At 41.9% G+C, this 15950-nt stretch overlaps 1 protein-coding gene across 1 annotated transcript in view; it reads right to left on the reverse strand.

Annotated features, from left to right (window-relative positions):
- The window catches only part of LOC110491170 (neurotensin receptor type 1-like), a 38431-nt gene that overhangs the window by 2543 nt on the left and 19938 nt on the right, over window positions 1–15950 (reverse strand). The window contains exons 2-3 of the mRNA XM_036947667.2: window positions 13384–13585; window positions 3293–3374 (exon numbers count right to left, since the gene is read on the reverse strand). Of these exons, the coding sequence (XP_036803562.1) occupies window positions 3293–3374; window positions 13384–13585 (284 nt within the window). The remainder of the gene's footprint in view (window positions 1–3292; window positions 3375–13383; window positions 13586–15950) is intronic.

The following is a 15950-nucleotide window of genomic DNA, read 5'->3' on the forward strand; positions in this document are numbered from 1 at the left end:
CCTAACCCTAACCTGAACCCTAACCCTAACCTGAACCCTAACCCTAACCTGAACCCTAACCCTAACCTGAACCCTAACCCTAACCTGAACCCTAACCCTAACCTGAACCCTAACCCTAACCTGAACCCTAACCTGAACCCTAACCCTAACCTGAACCCTAACCTGAACCCTAACCTGAACCCTAATCCTAACCTGAACCCTAACCTGAACCCTAACCTGAACCCTAACCTGAACCCTAACCTGAACCCTAACCCTAACCTGAACCCTAACCTGAACCCTAACCTGAACCCTAACCTGAACCCTAACCTGAACCCTAACCCTAACCTGAACCCTAACCTGAACCCTAACCTGAACCCTAACCTGAACCCTAACCATAACCTGAACCCTAACCTGAACCCTAACCTGAACCCTAACCTGAACCCTAACCATAACCTGAACCCTAACCTGAACCCTAACCTGAACCCTAACCTGAACCCTAACCATAACCTGAACCCTAACCTGAACCCTAACCTGAACCCTAACCTGAACCCTAACCATAACCTGAACCATAACCTGAACCCTAACCTGAACCCTAACCTGAACCCTAACCATAACCTGAACCCTAACCTGAACCCTAACCTGAACCCTAACCTGAACCCTAACCATAACCTGAACCCTAACCTGAACCCTAACCTGAACCCTAACCTGAACCCTAACCATAACCTGAACCCTAACCTGAACCCTAACCTGAACCCTAACCTGAACCCTAACCATAACCTGAACCATAACCTGAACCCTAACCTGAACCCTAACCTGAACCCTAACCTGAACCCTAACCTGAACCCTAACCATAACCTGAACCCTAACCTGAACCCTAACCTGAACCCTAACCTGAACCCTAACCATAACCTGAACCCTAACCCTAACCCTAACCTGAACCCTAACCATAACCTGAACCCTAACCTGAACCCTAACCTGAACCCTAACCTGAACCCTAACCATAACCTGAACCATAACCTGAACCCTAACCTGAACCCTAACCTGAACCCTAACCTGAACCCTAACCTGAACCCTAACCTGAACCCTAACCCTAACCTGAACCCTAACCTGAACCCTAACCCTAACCCTAGCCATAACCTGAACCCTAACCTGAACCCTAACCTGAACCCTAACCTGAACCCTAACCATAACCTGAACCCTAACCCTAACCCTAACCTGAACCCTAACCTGAACCCTAACCCTAACCTGAACCCTAACCTGAACCCTAACCCTAACCTGAACCCTAACCTGAACCCTAACCCTAACCCTAACCTGAACCCTAACCTGAACCCTAACCCTAACCTGAACCCTAACCTGAACCCTAACCCTAACCTGAACCCTAACCTGAACCCTAACCCTAACCCTAACCTGAACCCTAACCCTAACCTGAACCCTAACCTGAACCCTAACCCTAACCTGAACCCTAACCTGAACCCTAACCTGAACCCTAACCCTAACCTGAACCCTAACCTGAACCCTAACCTGAACCCTAACCTGAACCCTAACCTGAACCCTAACCCTAACCTGAACCCTAACCTGAACCCTAACCTGAACCCTAACCCTAACCTGAACCCTAACCTGAACCCTAACCTGAACCCTAACCCTAACCTGAACCCTAACCTGAACCCTAACCTGAACCCTAACCTGAACCCTAACCTGAACCCTAACCTGAACCCTAACCCTAACCTGAACCCTAACCTGAACCCTAACCTGAACCCTAACCCTAACCTGAACCCTAACCCTAGCCCACAACGATATTCAGGTGGTCAGAGACAGACATTCCGTAAATACTAGGAATAGATTGTCCACCATCTATGCGTTATCCAGACAGAAAAGAGAAATAGGCTAAATAACATTTCGATTTAGAGCAATAAAGAAATTGAATAAATTAACTGAGCAAACCTTTCAATATGTACATTTAAACATTATTTTAAAACGATTTAAATATAATACATAGATATGTTGTGGGACTATAGTAGATGAAGAATCAATATTTTTTAGATTGAGTATTTATTGGGTCATTATTGGGTCATTATTTATTGGTTAGTATATTATTTAAGTTTTGTAACAGTGTACAGAGTAGGGAGGGAGACATATGTGAAAATGTGTTCGTATTATAAATTCTATTTGAATGTTTAAGGACTCTTGGAAGATTAGTCCTAATGAGGACTAAAAGAGATCCAAATCAAACCTAAAGTTAAAACAGACACTTCCATGAGCTGAGCAGGGTGGTTCAGCTAGTCTCGTCTCACTTATCATACTGACATCTACTGAATGTAGGCCACAACTCTCCACAGAGATGTTATACTGTACTCTACGCTCGTATGCAGCAGTGAAATTGCTGCGCTTACCTCTCCAGGCTCTGACGTAGACGAAGCTGGAGAGGTAGGTAGAAGTCTCTCTCAGTAGGGTGAGTGTTCACCACTTAAAATGGCAGTGCAGTCGAAAACTCGATTTTCCTGTTTTTTGAAAAATTTGTATTTTCAAACTATGATGTTGAAATAATACTCTGAAATTGTAAAAATGATGACAATGTCCTTTATTACTGACAGCATAACTTCACAATCCAATTATAAAGTTTTGTTTTAATTGTATCTCGGATGTGCTTCCTTAGCTTTGGAATCATTTAATCAATGGTGTGCGTTTGGTTCAATTAAGGAAACTATATATTGTGAGTGTCGTCAGACAATTGAGAGAGAGAGAGAGAGAGAGAGAGAGAGAGAGAGAGAGAGAGAGAGAGAGAGAGAAAGAGAAAGAGGGAGAAAGAGAGAGAGAGAGAGAGAGAGAGAGAGAGAGAGAGAGAGAGAGAGAGAGAGAGAGAGAGAGAGAGAGAGAGAGAGAGAGGGGGGGGGGGGGACATAGTTAAAACTCTCGCTCTGATTACTCTGACAAATTATGCTAATTTGATCAGGAAGATCTATGTATTCGGAATGGGTAATGCTAATTTAAACAGGGAGATCTATGTATTCTGGGTGGCTGATCTCCCCTCTGACTGGATGGCTGATCTCCCCTCTGACTGGACGGCTGATCTCCCCTCTGACTGGACGGCTGATCTCCCCTCTGACTGGACGGCTGAGCTCCCCTCTGACTGGACGGCTGAGCTCCCCTCTGACTGGACGGCTGAGCTCCCCTCTGACTGGACGGCTGAGCTTCCCTCTATGTCACCCTGCTCTGATGGATGACCCTCTGACCATGCCTCTTGTTAGTGGATGTACACCTATTCTCTGGTAAAGTACGTGATGTCTGGTGGATACATGGACTGTGTGTTACTCACTCTGTAAACTCTGCGTAGCAGTACATGAGGCGCCGGATGTAGTAGGGTAGATAGCAAACCACAAAGGCAACAACCACAGCCCCTGAGAGAGAGAGAGAGAGAGAGACAGAGAGAGAGACAGAGAGAGAGAGAGACAGAGAGAGAGAGAGTGAGAGAGAGAGAGAGAGAGAGAGAGAGAGACAGACAGACAGACAGACAGACAGACAGACAGACAGACATACAGACAGACAGACAGACAGACAGACAGACAGACATACATACAGACAGACAGACAGACAGACAGACAGACAGACAGACAGACAGACAGACAGACAGACAGACAGACAGACAGACAGACAGACAGACAGACAGACAGACAGAGATTAAGGTAAGGACATGTTGCAATATTCAGACTGTCTGAAATGGTACCCTATCCCCATAGTACACTAATTTTGACCAGAGCCCTCTGGTTCCTCATCTTGACCAAAGCCCTCTGGGTCCTCATCTTGACCATAGCCCTCTGGGTCCTCATCTTGACCAGAGCCCTCTGGGTCCTCATCATGACCATAGCCCTCTGGGTCCTCATCTTGACCATTGCCCTCTGGGTCCTCATCTTGACCATTGCCCTCTGGGTCCTCATCTTGACCATAGCCCTCTGGGTCCTCATCTTGACCAGAGCCCTCTGGGTCCTCATCTTGACCAAAGCCCTCTGGGTCCTCATCTTGACCAGAGCCCTCTGGGTCCTCATCTTGACCAAAGCCCTCTGGGTCCCCGTCAAAATTAGTGCACTTGCAGTGATAGAATGCCATTTGGGATGCAACAAGATCAAAGCCTGCACAGTTGAATTAGGTGCAGCAGGTCTGAGACTAGCATTGCTTTCACAGTTAGAATAGCAGTACAGTATTATAACACCACTGCAGTATACTGTAGGTAATTAACATTCTGCTAAATTAACCAAAGCGAAAAACAAATTAGTTTGATTGATTGAATTTATTTGATCATTAAAATCTAAAGGTTGCTCCAGCCAGAGACAGCATCACATACATAAACATTTTGAGGATAAAACACAATAAAGCCCAAAGTAAAAATCACAGTAATTGAAACCAGCAAAAAAAAATACACACAAAATAATAAAACAAATAAACTATGAAGACTATCTCATGCTCATTCATGGTAAACTAAACATGCACTGGGATTGGCTTACATCTATGATTCATGTGGGCGTCGGTACTGTTCAGTTCTCTTTCATCTTCTCTTCGTGTTCCACTCCCAAGGTGATCTGGGCTCAGGGGTTATCCTCTTCTGTTGTTGTTGCTCCTGATCCTTGCCATCGATTCCATTTGTGCTCTATTGATTATGACGTCCGGACTGACATTATCCTATTACCTCACCTCTCCACTCCAAAGGATCACTGAACGACGCCTAAGCATTAGACCACACCCACAAAGCTCTAGTTCAGGCTGGACAGTCTGCTGTCCAAAGGTATTAAACAAGACTGACTGAGGTGGTGAGAGGTTACGACAGCTGAAAGGTCAGAGATTAATTAAAGGGCAATCTTTTAATTCTCTGTGTGGAGTTTAAACTGAAAAAGAAAGCTCTCCTGAGGGTTCTAAAGGAACTCAATGATCTATGGGACCAGGAAATGTCTATGATGTGTCACAGACATGATCTCAGCCTCTCCTGTCCTAATCTAAATGAGGAAGACTCCTTCTACCTCATACCTGACATTCCCCTGTGATTAATGGGGATATGACCTTTTCAGGCAGCCTATCACTACTTTACTATTTATCACACGGCACGGGGCATCGAGTCAAACACCACTCTCAAATCCTCTTGACCCTAGAGATTAAGTACCCAGAGAGCAAATACTGCATAGCAAACCATTATCAATGCAGCGGCAGCCACAATCACTAGGACTATTATTTTATAGTTGCTCTTTAATTATTTTCTTATTTTTCTATTATCCTTTTATTTTTTATTTTATTTTTTACTTCAATTTATTTTAGTAAATACTTTAACACTTTTTTTTTTTGTTGGTTAAGGGCTTGGAAGTAAGCATTTCACTGTAAGGTCAACACCTGTTGTATTCGGCCCATGTGACAAATACAATTTGATTCGATTTGATATCACTTGTATGCAATATAAGTAGATTGGTAAATTATAACAAAGTTATAATTGTAAATATGTTTTACTTCTTCTTCTATCCTAACACCAAAGGTTATACCGTATTTTCTAAAATGTCAATGATTAGCTCGTCAGGCTGCTTTCTCAATCTGTGTGGAACACACACACCTTGCGGTGACAGAAAAAAAGCTCTGTGTGACTGGATTGCTCTTCGCTGGCAGCCAATCAGCTGTCAGCGTCAGAGGGAAGCTCATTTGTCATGATAAATACATTCCAGGCTGACGGTTTCACTTCCTCTCTCAGACCAAACCAATCGGTTTCCCTCAACCCGGTCATCCACACACTGGCCACCCTGACGTTCTCTAAAGTTCGCTATCTGAATTCTACTCATTGTGAAACAGAGCAGAAAAGTTTGTCCCCTTTACGAAATGACTTTACATTTTCAAACCAACTTTGATGTTTTGGCGAGTCTCTGAAATTTGGTTCTGGGTGCCAACATTAGTTTTGGTAGGCACTGATCTAGGGGTCTAAATAGCAAAATAATGAAACCATTTTCATTGGATAATTGCGAAGGTTGAAATATTACCATAGATATGGGTATCCATTAGGCTATGTATCATTGGCCCTGCAAGCTGTGTCTTAGTGGTTCAATCTGAGCCCTGGCTTTAGTCATGGACCATCAAGGACCATTAGAGATGCTGCCTGGAGACGTACTATTGTCAATCTTATTGTGTCCACAATTAACACGGCTGCTTTCCAATCCACTCTGATATATGTCTTATATTTGGTCCTTGATAATCTGATAGAAGGAACAATGACAAAAATGAATCTCGACCTATGAATATAATTCTGATAGCTGTTATATGATTATCAGCTAGAAGTGATGTCAAATAGTGAATCAAATCAAAATCAAATCAAGTTCATCTTGAAACAGAACAGCATATGTTCCCAGTCTGTGTTTATGTATATGTAACACCTTTATCTTATAATTAAGGTTACAGAACTGTCCAATGAGCAAACTTCCATATCTGAATGAACGGCAACCTTTGCATTCACTATGGGAAATTAGCTCTTATAGGAACGATGCTGGTCTAGTATGGTAATTGAACCTTTATTTAACTAGGCAAGTCAGTTAAGAACAAATTCTTATTTACAACGACAGACTACCAGTGAACAGTGGGTTAACTGCCTTGTTCAGGGGCAGAACAACAGATTTGTAGCTTGTCAGGTCGGGGATTCGAGCCAGCAACCTTTGGGTTACTTGCCCAACGCTCTAACCACTAGGCTACAATGCACCATAACACCCAATAACAAGGGAATTGTATCCATTGGTCATTAGGTCAGAATTCCTAGCTAGCAAGATGCATTTCCGTGGAAATTCTACAATATAGTGTATAGGGAAGAGTGGTTTTAGTCTTTGAAAGATGCAGGTTTCATTGTCTTGCCTTTACAAATGGCTTGTGTCTTTGTCATATTGGCTCTATAGCACATGGAAGAGATGGAAGAAAGGGGCTCTCGTTGGGGTTTTGTATCAGTGTCTGTCTGTCTGTCTGTCTGTCTGTCTGTCTGTCTGTCTGTCTGTCTGTCTGTCTGTCTGTCTGAACAGTGATAGCATGTGGAGCTCCACGGTGGCTCCCCACTGGTAACATACAGGCCATTTGTATGGTAACATACAGGCCATTTGTATGGTAACATACAACATACATCAAGTCAACGTCTAGTCCACCTTTATTCCAACTAGCTCTCCAACTAGCTGTCCAACTAGCTCTCCAACTAGCTGTCCAACTAGCTCTCCAACTAGCTCTCCAACTAGCTCTCCAACTAGCTGTCCAACTAGCTCTCCAACTAGCTCTCCAACTAGCTGTCCAACTAGCTATCCAACTAGCTCTTCAACTAGCTGTCCAACTAGCTCTCCAACTAGCTGTCCAACTAGCTCTCCAACTAGCTGTCCAACTAGCTCTCCAACTAGCTGTCCAACTAGCTCTCCAACTAGCTGTCCAACTAGCTCTCTAACTAGCTCTCCAACTAGCTCTCCAACTAGCTCTCACAATCTCATGTCAGAATAGTTGTAAATGTCACATTTCTGTGTTTAAGTTTAGTCATTAACTCTGAAATCTTAAGTTTAGTCATTAACTCTGAAATCTTAAGGTTAGTCATTAACTCCAAATGGTTAAGGTTTGGGACAGGCTTTAAAAAACCATTTTTAAAAACAACTTTTTATTACTGGGTTTGAACTTACATCCTTTGGAATCGAGAGGCATCTGTCATCCCTGTCCACAACGACATAGCAAAACCGAAACGTACATGAATCTAACAGCGCTCACGGTTGCCCCCTAGTGGCCAGTTTCTATGTCATCTTCCAACATCCTCAGACAAGGATGGACGTCGAATACTGACTTGTATCAAGGGTGACCTAGCTGGTTTATTCAATGTCATTGACTTGAAATTACATGGAAACAATGTTGATTCAACCAGTGTGTGCCCAGTGGATCTGATCAAAGCCTATTTAACCCCACCATCCAGCCCGTTAGCAAGAAGCAGCAAATGTATACAGATATACACACCCAACACACTAACACAGAGCAAACATGAAAGAGTAAAACTGTTTGTTTAACTTCTCATTGTCTCGTCTTAGAAAGACTCAGACTGGATATACTCTTACAGTGATTAATCCCTCTGATTATATTCCAGTGTTTAGTTAACTTCCAACTCTATCCATGCTGTAATACGTAGGAAAGTAACATTTACAGCCCCCTAAACGTTTAGCTATGGACCCGAGTGTATGATTGACCTAAGTCGGCCAGAGAAATAGCTAAGGCCCACTTTGACCTTTGCCCTGTCCTTTTGGTGCAGAGGGGAGAGAAAAAAATGCAACAACATTATGAACACACACACACACTCTTACACACGCATTATCTCAAACTGTTGGTGTCCATAGAAGTGGCTTTTAGAATCGCCACTACACACACATTAACTCACATTAAGTACACTGAGTTCATCTCTGTGATTGCCATTAAGCACGGGGCCTTCCCCCTTCTCCTGTCATGCAATGTGACTGCAACTAGAGCCAAGAGTGACAGGCCAAAGCTAGAGTGTGCAATGTCTGCTACCAAGGTTAAGCGTCAACAGTAATGGCCTTGTTGTACTACTACACTCGCCTATGTATTTATTTGGACAGTGAAGTTTAAAACCAATGAAATGTAACTAAATGCAATCTAAAATGTAATCCCAAAAGTAATTAGTTATCATGAGAGGGCCATAAGACAATAAGTAGTAATGCTGCATACTCGGTTAAAGGTTAAAATCTCACCTTTCTGGTAAACTTTTTAAAACTTGAGGTGTAGTCACTTTTGAGGACACAAGCTCAAGTACACAGTACAAATATGTGACTTGTTTCAAGAAACTAGGCGCATGTTGCGCTTCACGACTTCACCAGAGAGGTATTTCAATGTAAACTTTTTATATTTATCACAATGCGTTTTTTTGGCAGAAATGCCTTCGGGAACATGTGAACTTTCATGTGCCTTAATAACATATGTAAATACAAATCAAATTGTTAAATTACAAGCCTAGTTGGTTTAGCCACAGAAAATGACAGGAACCTTTCCGCTAGCAGTGATTGGCTGAGATAATGACTGGGCTGGACATGCCGAGAGATGAGTTTGAATTGGTCTGCCATGTAGCGCGCTTCTGTCTATAACATGAGCTGGTCAGCATGTGGAGGTAATCATTCCTAATGTGGCTTTTTTGAAAGATATCACGTAGTATAACTACAAAAGTGTTGCTCTCCACTTTCTCGAGGACCGAGTTTTGAAATCAGTGGAATGCCCGATGGAATTAGACTATGATAGTTAAGGAGATGGAGAAAATTCTGGCATTTGATTGCAAATATGCAGAGGGAGTCAAAAAGAGAACACATAGAAGGCTGTGGTATAAAACACCTGTCTCCGGATTCCATCTTCAAACTAAGGGCAACCATGGCATCCACAACATATAGGGAGAAACATCCATCCATGTATATGGGTAAGATAGTCTAGCTAGCTACATTTTCAGATATTATACGTTTCAAATTTTGTCAGAAATTTGTTTTCATATCAAGTTAAAGCGTACTGTTAGCTAGCTAGCTAACGTTAGCTGGCTGGCTGGCTCTCTAGCTAACGTTACGTGTATGATCTGTGTAGCAATATTATTTGTATCTCACAGCCATTGGCATTGCTAGTTATAGCCTAATGTTAGCTAACATTGAACCTGGTTTGTAGTACCAATCAAATTGATTTACAAAGCCCTTCTTACATCAGCGGATGTCACAAAGTGCTGTAGTAACGTTATGAGTTGGGATGATTAAATGTTCCTTATTTGAACTGGTTAGCCAGCTATCTTAACATTAGCTAGCTAGCTAACAAGCTAGAAATGAACTATAACATTGCTTGGAAAGCTGCTTTTAGTTGCCTGGTATTCTAGATTGACATTTACTAAATTCATTTTTAAATGCGGGGGGGGGGGGGGGGGGTTAAAAATAGCCGCATCTTTAGAGCATGCACAGACCAGCTGGCTCAATCTCTCCCTATCCCAGTCTGCTGCCCTCACATGTTTCATGTAGCCACCATTGTTCGTGTTCCCAAGAAAGCAAAGGTAACTGAACTAAATTACTATCACCCCGTAGCACTCACTTCTGTTATCATGAAGTGCTTTGAGAGGCTAGTTTAAGATTTTTTTTTTTCTTAGAGTATTGCTATATTATAAATCAATTAACTATGACTTTTTTTAAAGCACCCAGCAGTGCTATTTGCAGAGTTAGCTCCAGGTAAATGTTGTAATTTGTCAACCATTCCTGAACCTGGACCTGGACCTGGACCTTTCAACCAAAAACACGCTACATGTGGACAGTACCAAAACAAATGATCTAATGACTCTGTATCTTCACAACAAAATCTGTTCGAGCTTTTGTTTGTAAACAGAAAGCAGGAAGATAGAGTCACGGTCTGATTTGCCGAAGGGAGGGCGAGGGAGGGCCTTGTTTACATTTCTGTATAATAAAAGATGTCTAGAGTTTTAGGGCCCCTAGAGGCACATGAGATGTGTTGGTAGAAGTGTGGTAGAATGGTTTTAACCTTTCTAGCGCAGGGGTTCCGCTAGCCCAAACAGCCAGAGGAATAGCCACCATTTTGGAATCAACAAAGTTAGAAACAACACCATAAATATTCACTTACCTTTGATGATCTTTATCAAAAGGCCCTCCCAGGAATCCCAGTTCGACAATAAATGACTGATTTGTTCCATAAAGTTCCATAATTTATGTCCAAATAGCCACTTGTTGTTAGCGTGTTCAGCCCAGTAATCCATCTTCATGAGGAGCAAGCATTTCATCCAGACAAAAACTCAAAAAGTTCCATTACAGTCCTTTAGAAACATGTCAAACAATGTATGGAATCAATCGTTAGGATGTTTTTAACATAAAACATCAATAATGAGCCCCTCCTTTATAGTAGAATCCTCATTCAAGTTTCAAAAGACGGTTGACATCTAGTGGAAGCCCTAGGAAGTGCAACCTCATCCATATCTCAATGTGTACTCGGTAGGCCAAGCTTTGAAAAACTACAAACCTCAGATGTCCCACTTCCTGGTTGGATTTTTCTCAGGTTTTCGCCTGCCATATGAGTTCTGTTATACTCACAGACATCATTCAAACAGTTTTAGAAACTTCAGTAACTAAATATTAAAGTGGGGTTGGAACTTGTAAGATGTTGACCTTTTCCATCGGTGCCATCTTATATCTTATATAAAACAGATGTATGTATGAAAATACCCTCAAATAAAATGTCACAAATGCTGTATATTTTCGCCTCATATAAAACATTTGATCTAAAATCCAAAATGCTAGAGTCTAGAGACAAATTAAAAGTTATAGCTTCCACTGTCCAAATAAATACATATGGGAGTGTATATTGCAATTTTTCTAGAAATATTATATTTTTTATTAATTTATCAGCGGGCAGTGAATTCACTAAAAAGATTGTTGCCCACTACTGTTTCAAGTGCATGTAATCACTGAGTGGCTCCACTCCAGGAGGAAGAGGCATTGTGCTAATAATGCATGCAGCCTGACGCATGTCACAAAGAAACAACTCCAGACTGTTGTTATGGAAATCAGGAGTTGAAGGAGGTTAACTTGTCCTTTGAAGCTTTGGTCACGTGTGTAGCAAACTAGCCACGCACAGCAGATGGAGAAAGCTGTGAGATAATATTATCCATTTTTTTTTTGGTGCATCGATGAAAATGATTTATTCAGCCGTAATAAGGTGTATAAAAAGCTGGCGGTGGGTTTTCTCTCTTTGATAGTGTGTCCTATAATGGAGTGCTAATGGAATGGGTTTGGCGATAGGGAGAGTGAGGCTGGCTCGGGCTAAATGGGTGCCATCTCAAAGTAGTTGAGACCCCAACTTCTAATGTTTAATGGCACACAGTCAAGAGAGTGGACTTCTCTTCTCCATTTTGTAGTTCATACAAGCATACAAACAGACGTATGTATTTTTACCACTTGAAGGAATTGTGTTGTGTGTGTATGTGCGTGTGCGTGCGTAGAAGTGGGCATTGTACAGTGGTTCGTCCTTTAAAAGTTGCAGCGTACTGCGGCGCAGCTTGCATGGTACCGCAGAATTCCATTGCACATTATTTAGGTGTGAACCACTGGTGCCATTAATGCTAGTTAGTGCTAGTTGACCACCAGAGGGCATTTAATAGCCTTCAATAGCTGCAGTACGAAAGAATGCAGGCACACCGGAGACCAGGGTTCAATTCCACCGACAGGGAGGAAGGCGTAGTCCTAAATAAGAATTTTTCCTTAACTTAATCCATGTGTGCTATTTCATAGTTGTGATGTCTTCATTATTATTCTACAATGTAGAATAAAAAATATAGAAAGATCCTTGAATGAGTAGCTGTGTCAAAACATTTCACTGGTACTTGCTTATTTAATTTGATTAATATAATGGTGTTTCTATTCCAAGAAAAATGAAAAACCCTCTGGCTTTCCGTTAGGATGGAACGGGAAATATGGCACTGTACAACATCACGGTCAGGAGTACAGCACTGGGCTATTTAGCTAAAGAATCCCCATGTTGTACAGGCACGCCAGAGACTGGGGTTCAATTCCCGACAGGGGGGAAGGAGTAGGCTGTCCTTGGAAATATGAATTTGTTCTTAACTGACTTGTCTAGTTAAATAAAGGTTACACTAAGAGCATAACATTTCTACTTTTCTAATTCTAGTCTAACCAATGCCCAAACGGAGATTCAGTGAAAATAAAAATCGCAGGGTTAATAATATATCTGTGAGAATATCCAACAGGCTTGTATATAATTCTACATTAATAATAATAATTGCTTGTTTAAAAATAACAATATTTTGGAGATGATTTTGTTTTCAAATAACGTAAAATGAGCGAGAAAAAGGCCAATCCTGAACATGGGGTGAGCATTGTCACTAATTTGTAAATAAAGCCAGTTTGTTACTTAGAATTATTTATTTATGTTTTTAGAGGGAGAGAAACCAAAAACCTACAGTCATCTCATGAGTCTCCCAGTCAAGGACAGCACAGTTATTGAACCAGCATCTGTAGCGACACAGCTTGCACTGCTATGCAGTGTCTTAGACTATTGTACCACTCAGGTGCTGTACAACATCACCGGTCGGGAGTAGTCTACAGTACTACATTAAGAGCAAAATAATCCTAACAAATAAAAAATAAAAAACAGTATTAGTAAGTAATACTGAAGTCATGCACAATTTCTATTTAGGTTTATGTCGCCCATTCATTGTCAGTTAGAGACACAGTAGGACCCAAAAGCATAATCAGTTGTCTAACGCCCTCTTGCGCTGGTCTGGAGCAATGAAGTGGTGACACAGGGTACTGTACTAAACCACAAATTACCTCTAAGTACCGCAGCATAATCGCAAAACCTTTAGTGGAGCAACCACTGAATACTCACGTAGAACCATGACTCCATGACGCAGCGACTGTGTGCGGTTTGGCTCCACAGCAACGCTCAGCATGGTAGGGTTACCCTCGACGATGCAGATGCGGTTGTCCTGCTGCTTCTCTCTGAACATATGCAGCAGCTGACTGGCGATGACCCCGTTCAGAACAGATATGGCTACCATGGGAACCACAAAGGACAGGAACACATTCACCTGTCCAGAGAAACGGAGGGGCATGGAGAGATAAAGTTAGTAAGACTGTACTTTCTGCCAATGACTCAGTGGTTCTTCCTTTAAAAGTTTGGAGCTTATGCTGCAATCGTTTGTGGTAGATGGTGGCAGATTGTGGTAAATTGCGTCATTCTGGCAACAATGGCTGACACTTAAATAACGTGCCATAGAATTCTGCGGCACCCCGCAAGCTGTGCTGCAGTACGCCGCAACTCTTAAATGAACAACCACTGTAGTTTTGGCCTCAAACAGTACTGGCGATGCAATCATAACAATTAACGATGAATTGTTTCTGGTCTGGGACAAAAATAATGCAACAGAGATATTGATTTCTTTGAAGTCTGTTCAAAAGTTGGTTTGCCATTCTGGTGGGAACACAGTTGCTTGCATATTGACAGTTAATGAGTACATATTGACACAGTCTAGACTAACCAGAGGAGTTTCACAATCTCATTATACACTGTAAAGTACCACCTGTAAATATACTCTGTACAGTACCACCTGTAAAGACACTCTGTGAAGTACCACCTGTAAAGATACTCTGTAAAGTACCACATTTAAAGATACTCTGTACAGTACCACCTGTAAAGATACTCTGTGAAGTACCACCTATAAAGATACTCTGTAAAGTACCACATTTAAAGATACTCTGTAAAGTACCACCTGTAAAGATAATCTGTAAAGTACCACATTTAAAGACACTCTGTGAAGTACCACCTGTAAAGATACTCTGTACAGTACCACCTGTAAAGACACTCTGTGAAGTGCCACCTGTAAAGATACTCTGTAAAGTACCACCTGTAAATATACTCTGTACAGTCCCACCTGTAAAGACACTTTGTAAGGTAGCACCTGTAAAGATACTCTGTAAAGTACCACCTGTAAAGACACTCTGTAAAGTACCACATGTAAAGATACTCTGTACAGTACCACCTGTACAGATACTCTGTAAAGTACCACCTGTAAAGATACTCTGTACAGTACCACATGTAAAGATACTATGTACAGTACCACCTGTAAAGATACTCTGTACAGTACCACCTGTAAAGACACTCTGTAAAGTACCACCTGTAAAGATACTATGTACAGTACCACCTGTAAAGATACTCTGTACAGTACCACCTGTAAAGATACTATGTAAAGTACCACCTGTAAAGATACTATGTACAGTACCACCTGTAAAGATACTCTGTACAGTACCACCTGTAAAAACACTCTGTAAAGTACCACCTGTAAAGATACTCTGTACAGTACCACCTGTACAGATACTCTGTAAAGTACCACATGTAAAGATACTCTGTACAGTACCACCTGTAAAGATACTCTGAACAGTACCACCTGTAAAGATACTCTGTAAAGTACCACCTGTAAAGATACTCTGTACAGTACCACATGTAAAGATACTCTGTACAGTACCACCTGTAAAGATCCTCTGTACAGTACCACCTGTAAAGATACTATGTATAGTACCACCTCTAAAGTTTGGAAAGACAGAGGAAGATTTTGTGGCACTTGCGAGAGAGAGAGTGAGAGAGAGAGAGAGAGAGTGAGAGTGAGAGTGAGAGTGAGAGAGAGAGCGAGAGAGCGAGAGAGAGAGAGCGAGAGAGAGAGAGAGAGTGAAAGAGGGGAAGCGAGAGAGAAAAACAGCAGAGGAGAGGACAATGTAGGAAATTGGCCCTGTACCTGTCTGGTTGTAATTAGTGATATACTGTATTTTGTCTGAAATCAGGATACTACACCAGACAGACCAGAAGTGTCAATCTCTTTCCCCTCTCCAATTAGCTGCAGTCATGTCAAATCAGCAATGGAACATGAACAATCTGTTATTATTATAACTCCAGATTGATCACCATACAGTGTAATTAGAGTGTCTATAAACCACACCAGGTGTTACATGGATACATACTTCTGTCAATTGGGTCAGTCAGTTGATTGGCAGCTATGGCTTTTTTTTGGGGGGGGGGCTACAAAGGAAGAGGATGCGGCTGCCCTGTGAGGCCAGACGAGCGAAGTGTTCCTGATGGTTTCCTGAATATCAAACTCGACTCAGAGGAGCCTGGTCTTTACCATGACCATCATTATCATTCGCCTGGCAGGTACTTTCAGGCTACAGCAGGCCAACCGAAACCAGTCCTACGGGGAGGGAGTGAAGGAACTCAGTACATGCTAGGGAAAGATACTCGCGTTTGTTTAAACTAAATGAGCCTTGGATAGACGTCCAGTCTCCACCCACCACTCCTTACCCTTATCCTCATAAGAGACATCCTTCAAAATTACAGCATTTACAGTATATGTCAAGAGATTTACAGTATATGTCAAGAGATTTACGGTATATGTCAAGAGATTT

This window comes from Oncorhynchus mykiss, chromosome 16, assembly GCF_057628025.1.
Source record: "Oncorhynchus mykiss isolate SJ-2025 chromosome 16, ASM5762802v1, whole genome shotgun sequence".
Lineage (NCBI taxonomy): Eukaryota > Metazoa > Chordata > Actinopteri > Salmoniformes > Salmonidae > Oncorhynchus > Oncorhynchus mykiss.